The 15,663-nt window shown below is 44.2% G+C and overlaps 1 protein-coding gene across 1 annotated transcript in view; it reads right to left on the reverse strand.

Annotated features, from left to right (window-relative positions):
• The window catches only part of LOC138279346 (vomeronasal type-2 receptor 26-like), a 178,210-nt gene that overhangs the window by 101,962 nt on the left and 60,585 nt on the right, over positions 1-15,663 (reverse strand). Inside the window, exons 2-3 of the mRNA XM_069219398.1 lie at positions 5,071-5,307; positions 3,608-3,731 (exon numbers count right to left, since the gene is read on the reverse strand). Of these exons, the coding sequence (XP_069075499.1) occupies positions 3,608-3,731; positions 5,071-5,307 (361 nt within the window). The remainder of the gene's footprint in view (positions 1-3,607; positions 3,732-5,070; positions 5,308-15,663) is intronic.

A 15,663-nucleotide genomic window follows, 5' to 3' on the forward strand; every position in this document is an offset into this window, starting at 1 on the left:
AAGAGGCAAATCAGAGCCTATGAACCCTTGGATGGGGCTGTGGACCACTTTCCTGAATCAAGAAACACTTCTGAAAGTAAGTGTGACATGGTTACCTCGTGGGTGGCTTGAACTCTTGACTTTGTCCCTTTTTAGTGTGACTTTTTTAACCCTTTGAGGGCTAGTTGCTTCTATGCGCTAGAAAACATTAATTCTTTAAAAATTCCCCTTATCCGGTTTTAATCATTGTGGTGTCATTTTAAAGATAAAAACAACTCTATTGTTATAAGTTGGTGTTGGATTTGTATTGTGTTTTGTGTTTTTGCACCTTTGGAAGTGTGTTTGCAAGAAATGGACCATGGCAATATGTCATGTAAGCCTACACATAACTCATCTCCTAAATGATACTAATAATATAAGTGATATTCGTTATATTATGATACTGTTACTATAAGTGCTATTACTTATATTCTGACACTACTACCATGTGTGATATTACTTATATTATGATACTATTACTGTAAGTGATATTACTTATATTCTGACACTACTACCATGTGTGATATTACTTATATTATGATACTATTATTGTAAGTGATATTACTTATATTGTGACACTATTACTATATGTGATATTACTTAAATTATGATGCTATTACTGTAAGAGATATTACTTATATTGTGTTACTATTCCTATAAGTGATATTACTTATATTATATCATTACTATAAGTGATATTACTTAATATGACACTATTACTGTTAGTGATATTCCTTATATTGTGACACTATTACTTTAAGTGATATCACTTATTTTATGACACTATTACTAAATGTGACATTACTTACATTGTGATACTATTACTGTAAGAGATATTACTTATATTGTGATATTATTACTCCAAGTGATATTACTGATATTCTGACACTATTACCATGTGTGATATTACTTATATTATGATACTATTACTTTAAGTGATATTATTTATATTGTGACACTATTACTGTATGTGATATTACTTAAATTATGATGCTATTACTATAAGAGATATTACTTATATTTTGATACTATTACTATAAGTTATATTACTTGTATTATGATATCATTACTATAAGTGATATAGCTTATAATATGACACTATTACTGTAAGTGATATTCCTTATATTGTGACACTATTACTATAAGTGATATCACTTATTTTATGACACTATTACTAAATGTGACATTACTTACATTGTGATACTATTACTGTAAGAGATATTACTTATATTGTGATATTATTACTCCAAGTGATATTACTTATATTCTGACACTATTACCATGTGTGATATTACTTATATTATGATACTATTACTTTAAGTGATATTATTTATATTGTGACACTATTACTGTATGTGATATTACTTAAATTATGATGCTATTACTATAACAGATATTACTTATATTTTGATACTATTACTATAAGTTATTACTTGTATTATGATATCATTACTATAAGTGATATAGCTTATAATATGACACTATTACTGTAAGTGATATTCCTTATATTGTGACACTATTACTCTAAGTGATATCACTTATATTATGACACTATTACTATGGTGGTCATTCTGACCCTGACCGCGGGAGCACCGCCGACAGGCCGGCTGTGCTCCCACGGGCATTCTGACCGTGGCTGTTCAGCCGCGGTCAGACACGGGAAACTGGCGGTCTCCCGCCAGTTTCCCGCTGCCCTGGGGAATCCTCCAAGGCGGCGCAGCATGCTGCGCCGCCATGGGGATTCCGACCCCCTTCCCGCCAGCCTGGCTCTGGCGGTTTACACCGCCAGAACCCGGCTGGCGGGAACGGGTGCCATGGGGCCCCTGGGGGCCCCTGCAGTGTCCATGCCCATGGCATGGGCACTGCAGGGGCCGCCTAACAGGGCCCCACTAAGCTTTTCAGTGTCTGCTTTGCAGACACTGAAAAGCGCGACGGGTGCCACTGCACCCGTCGCACGCCTTCCACTCCGCCGGCTCCATTCGGAGTCGGCATCCTCATGGAAGACGCTTTCTAGCTGGGCCGGCGGGCGATCTTTGAAAGATCGCCGGCCGGCCCGGCGGGAAAGTTGAGATACCCCTCGCTGTCTCCTGACCGCGGGGCGGTATTTCGGCGGCTTCCGACAGGCGGGCGGCGACCGCCGCCCGCCCAAGACGGAATGAGGGCCTATATGTGATACACTTACATTGTGATACTATTACTGAAAGAGATATTACTTATATTGTGAAACTATTACTCTAAGTGCTATTACTTATATTCTGACACTATTACCATGTGTGATATTACTTATAGTGTGACACTATTACTATAAGTGATATTACTTATATTATGACACTATTACTGTAAGTGATATTACTTACATTATGACACTATTACTATATGTGATTTACTTATATTGTGATATTATTACTATAAGTGATATTACCTACATTCTGATACTATTACTATATGTGATTACTTATTTTATGATACTATCACTATAAGTGATATTACTTATATTATGACACTATAACTAAATGTGATATTATTTATATTATGACACTATTACTATAATGATATTTCTTATGACACTATTACTATATGTAATATTACTTACCTTATGATATTATTACTATAAATGATATTACTTATATTATGACACTATTACTGTAAATGATATTATTTATATTATGACACTTTTATTATACGTGATATTGCTTATAGTATGACACTATTACTATAAGTTATATTACATATATTTTAACACTATTGCTATATGTGATATTACTTATAATATAACACTATTACTATAAGTGATATTACTTACATTATGACACTGTTGCTATATATGATATTACTTATATTATGACACTATTACTATAAGCGATATTACTTAAGTTATGACACTTGTTATAAGTGATATTACTTATAGTATGAAACTATTGCTATATGTTATTACTTATATTTTGACACTATTACAATAAGTGATATTACTTATATGTTGACACTATTACTATATCTGATATTACTTACATTATTATACTATTACTATAACTGATATTACTTATGTTACGATACCATTACTATAAGTGATATTACTTACATTATGATACTATTACTATATATTATATTACTTATATTATGATATGATTACTTTACATGATATTACTTATATAATGATACCATTACTATAAGTGATATTATTTATATTATGAATCTAATATTATATGTGATGTTTCTGATATTATGACACTATTACTATATGTGATATTACTTACATTATGATACTATTACTATGAGTGATAATACGTATGTAACTATATGTGATATTTCTTATATTATAAGTAATATTACTCATGTTATGAAGTTATGATACTATTACTATAAGTGATATTTGATTACGTGTAAAATAATTGCATGTTTACAAAGAAAAAATGCAGGGAGCAGATGTTACATTGAGCATACTACATTAACCTTTTTTTGTTTTATCTCATGTTATTGGTGGTTTTATGTTGCATGCACTATTCATCTTCTGACATCCAGAAGAGAACAATGTTCCCAGTATTTAACATCTATCTAATGTGAGGCTTTAGGAAGTCAGATTTTCACATACCGGTCCTGTTGGAAAACTCCCCATTGGCACAGGGTACACAGTAAAAGCAGCAGACAGGCTTCCCTTCTCTTGGAGCTTTGCGGTACCCTGGGAGGCAGCTCTCACTGCAGACCGAGCGAGGAGTCTGTGAAGTGAAGTAGAATCAAGAAAAAACTGTGCTTAATTTGTTCAGTGGTAGCCCACAATGCATCCTTCACCACAAGCATTTCTTTAGTCACAAAATAGTTAAATAGTTTTTTTAGATTACTTGATTTTTTAATTGATTTTAGTATGCTTTGCAAAGATTTGGAGAATATGAACATCATTGAGTGTCATCAATTGAATATTCATTGTTTGGCTGAAACCTCAGATATGTATGTCTTAAAATGTAGTTTCTAGGGTAAAACATGCTAATATTTAAAATGTGTTCTATGCAGTAATGCATATGTTATAAGTCAGATTTAATTTCATTTCTCATTGTAAGGAAGCCAAACACACATTCTAGAATGTGCTTTTATTTTGCCCACACTAGGTTTAACAAGACATATTTAAAGACAGAAAATACATGCAATGTGGAAAGTATACGATTGTGCTAACAGGGTTCTATGTTAATTTTCACACATCGTGAGGAATCATTTGAAGATAGTTGCATCAAGAAAGGGCAGCAAGGGTAAGCTGTTTATATGTTCGTAATGTGAGAGTGAACTCAGTTCTTGCCCACTCATAAGCCAAGGAAAGCTGCCCAGAGATGATCTTATGACTCATGCAACAGTGACTGCAGTTAAGGTAACAACTTGGGGCCTAATTTAAAACTTGAAGGATGGGTTACTCGGTCACAATGGTGACAGATATTTAATCTGTCGAAATCTAAAACTTAGGGGACAGAATGGGGTTTCAATTTTGGCGGACCGGATGTCTGTCACCGTTGTGATGAATGCAGCACACATAGAAAGAGGAACTAGCGAAAAGAAAAAAAATACTTCTCCTCGTTACATGTCTCCTGAAAAGGTGTATCTTTTTAGTGCTTTCCCTGGTCTCCCACTTCTGGCAAATCAGGGACTACGTCAAAAACCATTGGATTTGTGTGGGAACACCCATTCAACCCCCATGAAACGCCTTCTCAGGGCACAGTAAGGCAACACCGCGATTTCAGCTCTGTTTCCCTACTTCAGATTTTTGGTGCCACTCATGACCACGCAAAGTGACCTTGCATGGCTTCATAAATCTCTATTTTATGTTGTGACGCACTTGCATTACAATGTGTGGTGCACATGTGACACAATGGGGTTCATAAATATGCTCCTTAGCGCCTAGACAGAACGTGCTTAGCAGTGTGTGTTCTGCAGCTTGTTGCTCAGTTTAAACTTTAGAAGTGGAGCAATGCTTCTGACAGGATGGAACATTGGTTGATTTCAAGTTAAAATAGCTGAAGTTGGTCCCACCTGACTGCCATTAGTTGAATGTCTGAAGAACATTACACTGACCTGATTCTTCTGGTCACCACTAACATGCCACGTAATGGCGCTCTCATTGATGATAAGTTGTTGCCCTGGTTGTGCTGTGAGATCTAAATGTCCAACCTTAACAGCTTTCAAGACAAGGAAGCTTTTGTAAGCCCAGTTTAGAATGTCATACTTTGCTGGAACTTGCCCTTTGTCATCGAAAAAAATATCATGCCCAGAAGAAGTCTTAAAATGTATCTTCTGGAGAAACCTGTTCACCTGAAACACAAAACACAAGATCAGTAGGTTAAATTCAGCACTAACAGTGTGATATCCAAATTGTTTAATAATTGAGACCAAAATAAAAGATGACAACCACATTCAGATGCGAATTCCAGAACATACCCAAGTTGTTTAGTCACTAATAATTTACACCTAACTGAGACTGTAAGAAAGGCACTCCTAAAAACTGTAAATAGACTCGGTCATATCTTTGCAAAACAGATGAATAGCTCGGACTCCTACATCTCAGCATCCTTAGATCAAGGAATGAACTTATGTCCAGACATCAAACAATATTCATTAAGAATGCATAATTCTCATTCCAAAACGTAGATGCAAAAAACTAAATCCATGTTTATGGTTTAATTCTTTGGGCTGTATTATAAGTCACTCTGAGCAAGATTACCTCAATGAAACAAAAGGTCAGTTGTATGTAGCTTAAAGTTTTCCATTTCCTAATAGCAATTTACTATTAGTAAATCGCAAACTGCTTTGTACAACAGAGTGTTTCACACAATTTGCAATTCCCAAATGGGTCGCAAGACATCTACCTCATTAATAATCAAGAGGCAGGTCGCAATTTGTGACCCATTTGGGAATAGCCACCATCACTGGGATGGTGGCCTGCTGGGATCAGGGTGGAGTGCTGGGGACCTGGGCCAGGCTGTGCATGAAGGAATTTTGCAAAGAGGGCACAGAGGCCTCAGAAGGCGAAGAAGACACAATACACAGGGGTACCGTTGTTCTTGTGGAAGGCAAGGTCTTTCCTGCTCCAAATTGCATCAGCAGGACCTCAGAACAGTCTCTTGGAGCTGGCTGCGGTTGATCCAAGGTCAGAAGAGTCTGAAGTTGTTGCAGAGGATTCCTGAAGGAAACTTACAAGCAGAATCTGAAGAGAACCCAGAGGAAAGACCCTAAATATCACTGAGAGGGGGATTGGCTACTGTAGGAGGCTGGCCTGGTTTGTAGTGAGTACCAAGGGGTACTTACACTCTGCACCAGGTCCAGGTATCCCTTATTAGTGTAGAAAAGGTGTCTAGCAGCTTTGGCTGATAGAAAAGGGTAGCTTAGCAGAGCAGCTTAGACTGAACCAGGAGACATGCAAAGCTTCCACTATACAACTAGTGTCATATGCACAATATCATAAGAAAACACAATACACAGATATACTAAAAATAAAGGTACTTTATTTTTATGACAATATTGTGAGAAAGTAGCCTCTTTCTAGCCTTGTTACCCCCACTTTTGGCCTGTTTGTGAGTGTATGTCAGGGTGTTTGTCACTGTTTTCACTGTCTCACTGGGATCCTGATAGCCAGGCCCCAGTGCTCATAGTGAATACACTATGTTTTCAGTATGTTTGTTATGTGTCACTGGGACCCTGCTAGTCAGGACCCCAGTGCTCATAAGTTTGTGGCCTATATGTATGTGTCACTGGGACCCTGTCACACAGGGCCCCAGTGCTCATAAGTGTACATGTATGTGTTTCCTGTGTGGTGCCTAACTGTCTCACTGAGGCTCTACTAACCAGAACCTCAGTGGTTATGCTCTCTCATTACTTTTAAATTGTCACTAACAGGCTAGTGACCAATTTTACCAATTCACATTGGCTTACTGGAACACCCTTATAATTCCCTAGTATATGGTACTGAGGTACCCAGGGTATTGGGGTTCCAGGAGATCCCTATGGGCTGCAGCATTTCTTTTGCCACCCATAGGGAGCTCTGACAATTCTTACACAGGCCTGCCACTGCAGCCTGAGTGAAATAATGCACACATTATTTCACAGCCATTTTCACTGCACTTAAGTAACTTATCAGTCACCTATATGTCTAACCTTTACCTGGTAAAGGTTAGGTGCAAAGTTACTTAGTGTGTGGGCACCCTGGCACTAGCCAAGGTGCCCCCACATTGTTCAAGGCAAATTCCCCGACTTTGTGAGTGCTGGAGATACCATTATATGCGTGCACTACACATAGGTCACTACCTATGTGTAGCTTCACAATGGTAACTCCGAATATGGCCATGTAACATGTCTAAGATCATGGAATTGCCCCCTCTATACCATCCTGGCATAGTTGGCACAATTCCATGCTCCCAGTGGTCTGTAGCACAGGCCCTGGTACTGCCAAACTGCCTTTTCTGGGGTTACACTGCAGCTGCTGCTGCTGCCAACCCCACAGACAGGCTTCTGCCCTCCTGGGGTCCAGCCAGGCCTGGCCCAGGATGGCAGAACAAAGGACTTCCTCAGAGAGGCAGTGTTACACACTCTCCCTTTGGAAAATGGTGTGAAGGCAGGGGAGGAGTAGCCTCCCCCAGCCTCTGGAAATGCTTTGTTGGGCACAGAGGTGCCCAATTCTGCATAAGCCAGTTTGCACCGGTTCAGGGACCCCTCAGCCTTGCCTGGGCGCGAAACTGGACAAAGGAAAGGGGAGTGACCACTCCCCTGACCTGCACCTCCCCTGGGAGGTGCCCAGAGCTCCTCCAGTGTGCTCCAGACCTCTGCCATCTTGGAAACAGAGGTGCTGCTGGCACACTGGACTGGTCTGAGTGGCCAGTGCCCTCTGCTGACGTCAGAGACTCCTTTTGATAGGCTCCTGCAGGTGTTGCTAGCCTATCCTTTGTCCTAAGTAGCCAAACCCTCTTTTCTGGCTATTTAGGGTCTCTTTCTTTGTGGATTCCTCAGATAACGAATGCAAGAGCTCATCAGAGTTCCTCTGCATCTCCCTCTTCACCTTCTGCCAAGAAATCGACTGCTGACCGCGCTGGAAGCCTGCAAAACTGCAACAAAGTAGCTAAGACGACTACTGCAACATTGTAACGCCGCTCCTGCTGCCTTCTCGACTGTTTTTCTTGGTGGTGCATCCTGTGGGGGTAGCCTGCCTCCTCTCTGCATCAGAAGCTGCGAAGAAATCTCCCGTGGGTCGACGGAATCTTCCCCCTGCCAACGCAGGCACCAATAAGCTGCATCACGGTCCCCTTGGGTCTCCTCTCACGACGACGAGCGAGGTCCCTTGAATCCAGCAAGACTGTCCAAGTGACCCCCACGGTCCAGTGACTCTTCAGTCCAAGTTTGGTGGAGGTAAGTCCTTGCCTCCCCACGCCAGACTGCATTGTTGGTTTTCGCGACTTTTGCAACTTCTCCAGCTCCCGTACACTTCCGGCAGAAATCCTTTGTGCACCCCCAAGCTGGGGTCCCCGGCACTCTAACCTGCATTGCACGACTTCCTAAGTTGTTCTCCGGCGACGTGGGACTCCTTTGTGTGACTTCAGGTGAGCACCGTTTCACGCATCCTCATAGTGCCTGTTTCTGGCACTTCTCCGGGTACTATCTGCTGCTGTGAGGGCTCCTTGTCTTGCGCGATGGTCCCCTCTACCTCCTGGTCCAATTTGCACCGTCCTGGTCCATCCTGGGCCACAGCAGCCTCCAAAAACGCTAACCACATGATTTGCAGCTAGCAAGGCTTGTTGGCGTCCATCCGGCGGGAAAACACTTCTGCACGACTCTCCAAGGCGTGGGAGATCCATCCTCCAAAGGGGAAGTCTCTAGCCCTTGTCGTTCCTGCAGTATTCACAGTTCTTCAGCCCAGTAAGAGCTACTTTGCACAAACAGCTGGCCTTTCTTGGGCATCTGCCCATCTCAGACTTGCTTGTGACTTTTGGACTCGGTCCCCTTGTTCCACAGGTACCCTCGATTGGAAATCCATTGTTGTTGCATTGCTGAGTTGTGTTTTTCTTGCATTTTCCCTCTATCACGACTTCTGTGTCTTTAGGGGAACTTCAGTGCACTTTGCACTCACTTTTCAGGGTCTTGGGGTGGGGTATTTTTCTAACCCTTGCTATTTTCTAATAGTCCCAGCGACCCTCTACAAGGTCACATAGGTTTGGGGTCCATTCGTGGTTCGCATTCCACTTTTGGAGTATATGGTTTGTGTTGCCCCTATCCCTATGTGCCTACATTGCATCCTATTGTAATTTTACACTGTTTGCACTGTTTTCTAAGACTATACTGCATAGTTTTGGTATTGTGTACATATATCTTGTGTATATTTCTTATCCTCATACTGAGGGTACTCACTGAGATACTTTTGGCATATTGTCATAAAAATAAAGTACCTTTATTTTTAGTATAACTGTGTATTGTGTTTTCTTATGATATTGTGCATAATCATTTGTGGTACTGTAGTAGCTTCACACGTCTCCTAGTTCAGCCTAAGCTGCTCTGCTAAGCTACCATTATCTATCAGCCTAAACTGCTAGACACCCTCTACACTAATAAGGGATACCTGGGCCTGGTGCAAGGTATAAGTACCCCTTGGTACTCACTACAAGCCAGTCCAGCCTCCTACAAATATGCCAAAAGTATCTCAGTGAGTACCCTTAGTATGAGGATAGCAAATATACACAAGATATATGTACACAATACCAAAATTATGCAGTAATAGCAATAGAAAGAAATGCAAGCAATGTACAGTCACAATAGATTGCAATGAAAGCACATAGGTATAGGGGCATCACAAACCATACACTCTAGAAGTGGAATGCGCACCACGAATGGACCCCAAACCTATGTGAGCTTGCAGAGGGTCGCTGGGACTGTAAGAAAACAGTAAGGGTTAGTAAAATAGCCCACCCCAAGACCCTGAAAAGTGGGTGCAAAGTGCACCTAAGTTCCCCAGAGAGCACAGAAGTCGTGATAGGGGAATTCTGCAAGGAAGACCAACACCAGCAATGCAACAACAATGGATTTCCAGGCGAGAGTACTTGTGGAACAAGGGGACCAAGTCCAAGAGTCACACTCAAGTCGGGAGTGGGCAGATGCCCAGGAAATGCCAGCTGTGGGTGCAAAGAAGCTGCCACCGGATGGTAGAAGCTGTGGATTCTGCAAGAACGAAGAGGACTAGGAACTTCCCCTTTGGAAGATGGATGTCCCATGTCGTGAAGAGGCTTGCAGAGGTGTTTCCGTGCAGAAAGACCGCAAACAAGCCTTGCTAGCTGCAAGGGTCACCGTTAGGGTTTTTGGATGCTGCTGTGGCCCAGGAGGGACCATAATGTCGCCAATTGCGTGAGGAGACAGAGGGGGTGGCCAGCAAGACAAAGAGCCCACTCAGAGGCAAGCAGCACCTGCAGAAGTGCCAGAACAGGCACTACGAAGAAGAGTGAACCGGAGCTCACCCGAAGTCACAAAAGAAGATCCCACGACGACGGAGGACAACTCAGGAGGTCGTGCACTGCAGGTTAGAGTGTCGGGGACCCAGGCTTAGCTGTGCACAAAGGAAATCCTGGAAAAGTGCACAGGAGCCGGAGTAGCTGCAAAACATGCGGTTCCCAGCAATGCAGTCTAGCGTGAGGGAGGCAAGGACTTACCTCCACCAAACTTGGACTGAAGAGTCACTGGACTGTGAGAGTCACTTGGACAGAGCTGCTGAGTTCAAGGGACCTCGCTCGTCCTGCTGAGAGGAGACCCAGATGACCTGTGATGCAGTTCTTTGGTGCCTGCGGTTGCAGGGGGAAGATTCCGTCGACCCACGGGAGATTTCTTCAGAGCTTCTAGTGCAGAGAGGAGGCAGACTACCCCCCACACCATGCACCACCAGGTAAACAGTCGAGAAGGCGGTAGGATCAGCGTTACAAGGTCGCAGTAGTCGTCTTTGCTACTTTGTTGCAGTTTTGCAGGCTTCCAGCGCGGATAGCAGTTGATTCCTTGGCAGAAGGTGAAGAGAGAGATGCAGAGGAACTCTGATGAGCTCTTGCATTTGTTATCTAAGGAATTCCCCAAAGCAGAGACCCTAAATAGCCAGAAAAGGAGGTTTGGCTACTTAGGAGAGAGGATAGGCTAGCAACACCTGAAGGAGCCTATCAGAAGGAGTCTCTGACATCACCTGCTGGCACTGGCCACTCAGAGCAGTCCAGTGTGACAGCAGCACCTCTGTTTCCAAGATGGCAGAGGTCTGGAGCACACTGGAGGAGCTCTGGGCACCTCCCAGGGGAGGTGCAGGTCAGGGGAGTGGTCACTCCCCTTTCCTTTGTCCAGTTTCGCGCCAGAGCACGGCTGAGGGATCCCTGAACTGGTGCAGACTGGCTAATGCAGAGATGGGCACATCTGTGCCCAACAAAGCATTTCCAGAGGCTGGGGGAGGCTACTCCTCCCCAGCCCTGACACCTTTTTCCAAAGGGAGAGGGTGTAACTGTAGGAGGCTGGACTGGCTTGTAGTGAGTACCAAGGGGTACTTTCACCTTGCACCAGGCCCAGTTATCCCTTATTAGTGTATAGGGTGTCTAGCAGCTTAGGCTGATAGATAATGGTAGCTTAGCAGAGCAGCTTAGGCTGAACTAGGAGACGTGTGAAGCTACTACAGTACCACTTAGTGTCATATGCACAATATCATAAGAAAACACAATACACAGTTATACTAAAAATAAAGGTATTTTATTTTTATGACAATATGCCAAAGTATCTTAGAGTGTACCCTCAGTGAGAGGATAGGAAATATACACAAGATATATATACACAATAGCAAAAATATGCAGTATAGTCTTAGAAAACAGTGCAAACAATGTATAGTTACAATAGGATGCAATGGGGAAACATAGGGATAGGGGCAACACAAACCATATACTCCAAAAGTGGAATGCGAACCACGAATGGACCCCAAACCTATGTGACCTTGTAGAGGGTCGCTGGGACTATTAGAAAATAGTGAGAGTTAGAAAAATAACCCTCCCCAAGACCCTGAAAAGTGAGTGCAAAGTGCACTAAAGTTCCCCTAAGGACAAAATAGTCGTGTTAGAGAGAAAATGCAAGGAAAACACAAATCAGCAATGCAACAACGATGGATTCCTGACTGAGGGTACCTGTGGAACAAGGGGACCAAGTCCAAAAGTCACAAGCAACTCGGAGATGGGCAGATGCCCAAGAAATGCCAGCGGTTGGTGCAAAGAAGCTCTTACTAGGCTGAAGAACTGTGAATACTGCAGGAACGACAAGGGCTAGAGACTTCCCCTTTGGAGGATGGATCCCCTACGCCTTGAAAAGTCGTGCAGAAGTGTTTTCCCGCCGAATGAACGCCAACAAGCCTTGCTACACGCAAATCGTGCGGTAGGCGTTTTTGGACGCTGCTGGGGCCCAGGAGGGACCAGGAGGTCGCAAATTGGACCTGCAGAGAGAGGGGACGTCGAGCAAGACAATGAGCCCTCACTGAAGCAGGTAGCACCCGGAGAAAAGTGCCAGAAACAGGCACTACGAGGATGCGTGAAACGGTGCTCGCCGAAGTTGCACAAAGGAGTCCCACGTCGCCGGAGACCAACTTAGAAAGTCGTGCAATGCAGGTTAGAGTGCCGTGGACCCAGGCTTGGCTGTGCACGAAGGATTTCCGCCGGAAGTGCACAGGGGCCGGAGTAGCTTGCAAAGTCGCGGTTCCCAGCAATGCAGCCCAGCGAGGTGAGGCAAGGACTTACCTCCACCAAACTTGGGCTGAAGAGTCACTGGACTGTGGGGGTCACTTGGACGGTGTCGCTGGATTCGAGGGACCTCGCTCGTCGTGCTGAGAGGAGACCCAAGGGACCGGTAATGCAGCTTTTTGGTGCCTGCGGTTGCAGGGGGAAGATTCCGTCGACCCACAGGAGATTTCTTCGGAGCTTCTGGTGCAGAGAGGAGGCAGGCTACCCCCACAGCATGCACAAGCAGGAAAACAGTCGAGAAGGCGGCAGGATCAGCGTTACAGAGTTGCAGTAGTCGTCTTTGCTACTATGTTGCAGGTTTGCAGGCTTCCAGCGCGGTCAGCGGTCGTTTCCTTATCAGAAGGTGAAGAGGGAGATGCAGAGGAACTCGGCTGAGCTCATGCATTCGTTATCTAAAGTTTCCCCAGAGACAGAGACCCTAAATAGCCAGAAAAGAGGGTTTGGCTACCTAGGAGAGAGGAAAGGCTACTAACACCTGAAGGAGCCTATCACAAGGAGTCTCTGACGTCACCTGGTGGCACTGGCCACTCAGAGCAGTCCAGTGTGCCAGCAGCACCTCTGTTTCCAAGATGGCAGAGGTCTGGAGCACACTGGAGGAGCTCTGGACACCTCCCAGGGGAGGTGCAGGTCAGGGGAGTGGTCACTCCCCTTTCCTTTGTCCAGTTTCGCGCCAGAGCAGGGGCTAAGGGGTCCCTGAACCGGTGTAGACTGGCTTATGCAGAATTGGGCACATCTGTGCCCAACAAAGCATTTCCAGAGGCTGGGGGAGGCTACTCCTCCCCTGCCTTCACACCATTTTCCAAAGGGAGAGGGTGTCACACCCTCTCTCAGAGGAAGTTCTTTGTTCTGCCATCCTGGGCCAGGCCTGGCTGGACCCCAGGAGGGCAGCTGCCTGTCTGAGGGGTTGGCAGCAGCAGCAGCTGCAGTGAAACCCCAGGAAGGGCAGTCTGGCAGTACCAGGGTCTGTGCTACAGACCACTGGCATCATGGAATTGTACCAACAATGCCAGGATGGCATAGAGGGGGCAATTCCATGATCATAGACATGTTACATGGCCATATTCGGAGTTACCATGGTGAAGCTACATATAGGTAGTGACCTATATGTAGTGCACGCGTGTAATGGTGTCCCCGCACTCACAAAGTTCAGTGAATTGGCTCTGAACAATGTGGGGGCACCTTGGCTAGTGCCAGGGTGCCCTCACACTAAGTAACTTTGCACCTAACCTTTACCAGGTAAAGGTTAGACATATAGGTGACTTATAAGTTACTTAAGTGCAGTGTAAAATGGCTGTGAAATAACGTGGACGTTATTTCACTCAGGCTGCAGTGGCAGGCCTGTGTAAGAATTGTCAGAGCTCCCTATGGGTGGCAAAAGAAATGCTGCAGCCCATAGGGATCTCCTGGAACCCCAATACCCTGGGTACCTCAGTACCATATACTAGGGAATTATAAGGGTGTTCCAGTAAGCCAATGTAAATTGGTAAAAATGGTCACTAGCCTGTCAGTGACAATTTGGAAAGAAATGAGAGAGCATAACCACTGAGGTTCTGATTAGCAGAGCCTCAGTGAGACAGTTAGTCACTACACAGGTAACACATTCAGGCACACTTATGAGCACTGGGGCCCTGGGTTACCAGGGTCCCAGTGACACATACAACTAAAACAACATATATACAGTGAAAAATGGGGGTAACATGCCAGGCAAGATGGTACTTTCCTACAGTAACACCCTCTCTCTGAGGAAGTACTTTGTTCTGCCTTCCTGGGCCAGGCCTGGCTGGACCCCAGGAGGGCAGAAACCTGTCTGAGGGGTTGGCAGCAGCAGCAGCTGCAGTGAAACCCTGGGAAAGGTAGTTTGGCAGTACCCGGGTCTGAGCTAGAGACTCGGGGATCCTAGACATGTTACATGGCCATGTTCGGAGTTACCATTGTGACGCTATACATATGTCGTGACATATGTATAGTGCACATGTGTAATGGTGTCCCCGCACTCACAAAGTCCGGGGAATTTGCCCTGAACAATGTGGGAGCACCTTGGCTAGTGCCAGGGTGCCCACACACTAAGTAACTTAGCACCCAATCTTTACCAGGTAAAGGTTAGACATATTGGTGACTTATAAGTTACTTAAGTGCAGTGGTAAATGGCTGTGAAATAACGTGGATGTTATTTCACTCAGGCTGCAAGGGCAGACCTGTGTAAGAAATGTCAGAGCTCCCTATGGGTGGCAAAAGAAATGCTGCAGCCCATAGGGATCTCCTGGAACCCCAATACCCTGGGTACCTTAGTACCATATACTAGGGAATTATAAGGGTGTTCCAGTATGCCAATATGAATTGGTGAGATTGGTCACTAGCCTGTTAGTGACAATTTGTACAGAGAGAGTATAACCACTGAGGTTCTGGATAGCAGAGCCTCAGTGAGACAGTTAGGCACCACACAGGAAACACATACATATAGGCCACAAACTTATGAGCACTGTAGTCCTGACTAGCAGGATCCCAGTGACACATAACAAACATACTGAAAACATAGGGTTTTCACTATGAGCACTGGGCCCTGGCTAGCAGGATCCCAGTGAGACAGTGAAAACACCATGACATACACTCACAAACAGGCCAAAAGTGGGGGTAACAAGGCTAGAAAGAGGCTACTTTCTCACACAACGCCCCCCCCAAACGAAGGACAATAAGGCTAACCTTGGCCAGTTGAGACTTTATTGTCTAAGTGGTGATAAGTAGAGAGTAGCTCTGCAATAGACTGATTACTCCCTTTATCATCAACTATATGGTTACTTCCCTGGGGGGATGTAAACCACCCTGTTTGAAGTTTTTTAGCTAAGCAACAATGTGAATATATATTTTCAGAGTTTCTATCAGTAAGTTTTAGTTT

The sequence above is a fragment of the Pleurodeles waltl genome, chromosome 2_2 (assembly GCF_031143425.1).
Source record: "Pleurodeles waltl isolate 20211129_DDA chromosome 2_2, aPleWal1.hap1.20221129, whole genome shotgun sequence".
Taxonomy (NCBI): Eukaryota; Metazoa; Chordata; class Amphibia; order Caudata; family Salamandridae; genus Pleurodeles; species Pleurodeles waltl.